General features: G+C 33.9%; 1 protein-coding gene across 1 annotated transcript; it reads left to right on the forward strand.

Moving 5' to 3' along the window:
- Window positions 1-2,205: 2,205 nt before the first annotated feature.
- On the forward strand, window positions 2,206-3,068 carry LOC136973667 (tubulin polymerization-promoting protein homolog). The gene is made up of 3 exons (XM_067268406.1): window positions 2,206-2,441; window positions 2,512-2,641; window positions 2,719-3,068. Exons 1-3 carry the CDS (start codon window positions 2,266-2,268, stop codon window positions 2,911-2,913), a joined length of 501 nt encoding a protein of 166 aa, XP_067124507.1. The 5' UTR covers window positions 2,206-2,265; the 3' UTR covers window positions 2,914-3,068.
- Window positions 3,069-4,237: the final 1,169 nt, after the last annotated feature.

The raw sequence follows: 4,237 nt of genomic DNA on the forward strand, positions 1-4,237 counted from the left end.
TGTCTTTTCCCCATAGGAAGATCTTTGTTTGAGATCATACAATTAATGCAATTTGGTTTGGAATCCTTGCCAGAACAATCTGAAAAACTTATGATCCTTTGTGCAGAGGCTACACCTTATTTTGCTCTCACGGTCGCGAGCAAAGTGCCCAAAGCCGCTGCACCTGAAACAACGCAACACCAAGACGAAATCGTCCACCTTGACGTGGCTCCAGGCCAATGCCAAATATCTTTCTTTTATGGGTATATTCTAATTCTAGGAATGACACTCAATATGACGTGCCGACAATTTTCGCGCACCTCTCCTCTAGATAATGTTGTTGTTATTTTACATTGCTTTTTGAAATCTTTTGTCATCCAGATTTGATTTTGTTCGAAGAGCGTTTCAATGATTTATTTGTCTTTAATATAGTTGGAAACCTATAGCATTATGATTTTGGGACGTTGTCTCTCAGAAACCCTAGCTGTAGTCTTGGAAGCCAGTTGTGGGTCTGCTTCCACAGTTTTTTTGAAGGTGTGCCCATCTTTATGAGACCCCACTCTTACGTAGACTCCATTTCCCTTGATTTCACGAATGGCTTTTATGCTGACCCCAAGCTTGTGGGGATCTACTCTTTTGAGTATAGCAATTATTTCCATTCTATTAAGACTCTTTTCATCCTCATCCTGCTTAGGATATAACACCAAAGCCACTCCCTCTCCTGGGCCCTCTCTGTCACTTTGTTGTTAAATGTCTTGTTGATATTTTTGGTTGTAGCAACTTGGACTACAGTTAATTCGTTCTATGTCCGCATAAGCACGGTTCTGGGCTACCGGAGTTGGTGGATACATCCGTGTATCCACCAACTCCGATCCAACCATCTAACCACCATGATGGGAGATTTAGCTCGGAGTTCTCTCAAAACTCCTTAAAGTTGGTGGATAAATCCGTATGGTTTTGTTGTTGCGTGTCTTATTTCGCTCCTCTCCTTCCTGTTGGGTCTGGAGTGAAGAGTGTCTGAACAAATTTCCATGATCCTTTCTAGAAAGCGCGATGCCTCTTTCAAAATTGACTCTTCTAACAGCACAATCTCAACTCAGATTGAGAGTTCTGCAAGCGATCCATGTTGATTGTGTAGAATAGTCTGTCCTGAATGTAGGAACTATCTCCCATAAATGTGAATGTCCTTGGACACTAACATACCTGAAGCAGTTGATTTTCCAACTTCCGTTACAGCATTGCGTAGCAATACCCGGTCTTGACTGTTATGTAATGTGTAACCCCGAGCAAGACCAACCAACAAGAGAGTAAGAGGTTATGGCCTATCTTAACAAAAGCTAGCCCTATTGTCTTGGAAAATTTATACCAGAGAATTGTTCCCAATTTTCTTGATACAGATACGGGAAAAAAATTGTTGGTTGGCAAAATAAACTATCCACCTCTAGGTGAGAACCCAGCCAAAAGAAGCTAATAAAATTTAATATTAATTAATTAATCTTTAAAACCATTTATAAACTTTTTTTAATATAGCAGCGTTTCTCAACATGGGGTCGTGGTGATATTAAAGTTAGTCGCGAAACAATAACGAAATAATTTTATTAGAAAAAATCATTTATTATAAACTTATAAACATTTTACTTGCAATAAGTACACATGTAAATAACAGAAATTAATGTAATGGTTGCATTTGTTTTTCATTTAAAATTTTCTCCATACGTGGATCTACGTTGGAAACACACAAAAGCAAATTGTTTTCGAGTGATAAAAGACGATTCCTGTATTTAGTTTTTAGAGCAACTATAGACAAAAAACCCTTTTCATAGAGATAAGACGTGGCGAAAGGAATTAATATTTTCAATATCTGTGACCTTTGGGTGGGGATCGCGAAATATTAATTTTATTTATATTTACTATTTGGGGGGTCGCGGAGCTAAGAAGGTTGATAATCGCTGATATATAGGATGGTTCCAAACTATAGACACAAACTTCGGGAGTGAATTCCTAATACATCTTATTAACTTATGTCCGGAAATGCACTATTCTCCAGTATTTGGATACTACAGCCGAATGGTCGAATGATTAAAGTGTTCGCCTACAAAAAAATTATGCAAAATTAAAAATAAAGAAAATTTTTATAATTTACAATAAAAGCTTTTATTTCAATTATAATTCTGTTACATACTACACTGCATTGCCTTTTTTCGATATAAACCGAAATAACGATTTGCGACCAACAATAGTTGGTCTGCTCTTTAAACAATTAACAACAACAAGCAAAATTCTATCATGGACGAATTACAAGAACAATTTAAGAAATTTTGCAAATTTGGAGATACAAAAAGCAAAGGAGATGCCATTACTCTTACCAACATTGATAAATGGTTCAGACAGGCTAAATTCTTTGATAAGCCTAGTAACATCACCGGTGCCGATACAGCAATATACTTCAACAAGATTTCCAAGTAAAATTTTCGGCACAAATTAATTTAACGAAACGAAATACAATTGTAATTCCTTTATCTTTTTTATTAGGGGAAAGAAAACTTTATCATACAAAGAATTTCTGGAATATTTAGATACGTTGGCAAAAGCCAAGAAGATGGATATAGACGATGTTAAAGTTAAATTGTTGTGTGGTGATCCCGGCACAACTAGTACAACTGTTCGGTTCCTCTTTCTTTTTTACTATTTTTAAAATAACTTTGCATTTTTTTATTAATGTTTTTCTCGTGTTTTTAGGCAGCAGTCAAGGTCGGGGCCGTGGATCGTCTAACAGACACTTCGGCTTATACGGGAACTCATAAAGAAAGATTCGATGCATCCGGAAAAGGTAAAGGTATCGAAGGAAGGCAAGAAAGAGCAGAAAATACAGGATACGTTGGTGGATATAAAGGAGCCGGAACATACGACAAAAGCCATAAAAAAACTGATTAAAAATCTAAAACCGAATTTGTAATGGCTCAATCATCAAAATTTTTTAATCCTTTAATTTTATATTATGGAAAATAATCATAATTTAGGCCCATAAAATAAATAAAAAGTACAAAATTCTCAGAAATTATGCATATTATTTATGAGCTGTACGAAATATATTTACCAAAATTCCATATAAAATATGGACATAATTAGATAATAGAGAACTTTTCTTAAGTATTTTAATGAGTTAATAAATAAACCTATAGTGTCCTTGGGATTATTTTTGACAGCAAACTGGCCTTTCAAGAACACGAACAATTAAATCTATGTCCATTAGACGTGTTTGGTTCCTGGAATAGTATGGAGATATTGTACAGTACCGGTAAAACTATGTCATCTCAAATAGTTTTAAGGTATTTTTACGATGTCACAATAAATAATTGCTCGTTTTATATTGTGTCACCCTTTATTTTATTTTCCTTTCAAAGTAATGGATTGTATTAATTTTAGTTTTATACTACGTTTTAAATGTAAAAAATAATAAATGGCAAAATAACTTTAAATTTTTTTTCAATGACAATAATACAATAAACAGGTAAATGGTGGATGGCTCAGCTCTTATCCATTACAGAGAACAACACTACAAAACCGCCAATCGGTTTTTGTTGATAAATACCTTTCTAATGTCCATAATCACAAACCAAGGATCAAGAGTTAAAGTTAGAAGTTATTCAATATGCTTTCAGTACTTAAAGTCAATATTGATTGATTAACTTCAAACTCTTTCTCCTTAGTTGTAAACACGGCCGTAAGAGTTATTGTAAAAACAGAAAAGAAGATAGCCATTTTACAGAGAAGAGATTACCAAAAATTCAGCTTTCAAGATATAAGTTTAAGTGGGAGTATAATAATACTCGTATCAACTAAAGTATGGATTGACGTACAAAAATAAGTGAAAAAGAAAATTAAAGGTGAGGCAAAGTTATGTAGGCCTTTGATGATTTCGAAAACAAGGATGCGCGAAGTTAGACTGTTGTTAAATTTAGACATAGGAAAAGCTGTCGGATGCGTTCACAATTTACAGTTAAAACAGGTAGGTAAGTTGTACTATTGTATAACCCAAATCTGTATTCAAATTGACTTTTCAGTACAGATAAAATACGTAGAAAACTGATTTTAGAAAATTAATAAACAGAGTCTTCTTAACAAAAATATTTCTTTATTAGTTAAAAGAATTCTTAATCCACGATGTTTAACTATAGTTTTGAAAGGATGCCAGAGAATTATTTTTCAAAAATCGTGTAAAAATTATTATGTTATAATTAATGTATTAAAATCATTC

Source organism: Centruroides vittatus, unplaced genomic scaffold, assembly GCF_030686945.1.
Source record: "Centruroides vittatus isolate TY-2023 unplaced genomic scaffold, ASM3068694v2 contig_3255, whole genome shotgun sequence".
NCBI lineage: Eukaryota > Metazoa > Arthropoda > Arachnida > Scorpiones > Buthidae > Centruroides > Centruroides vittatus.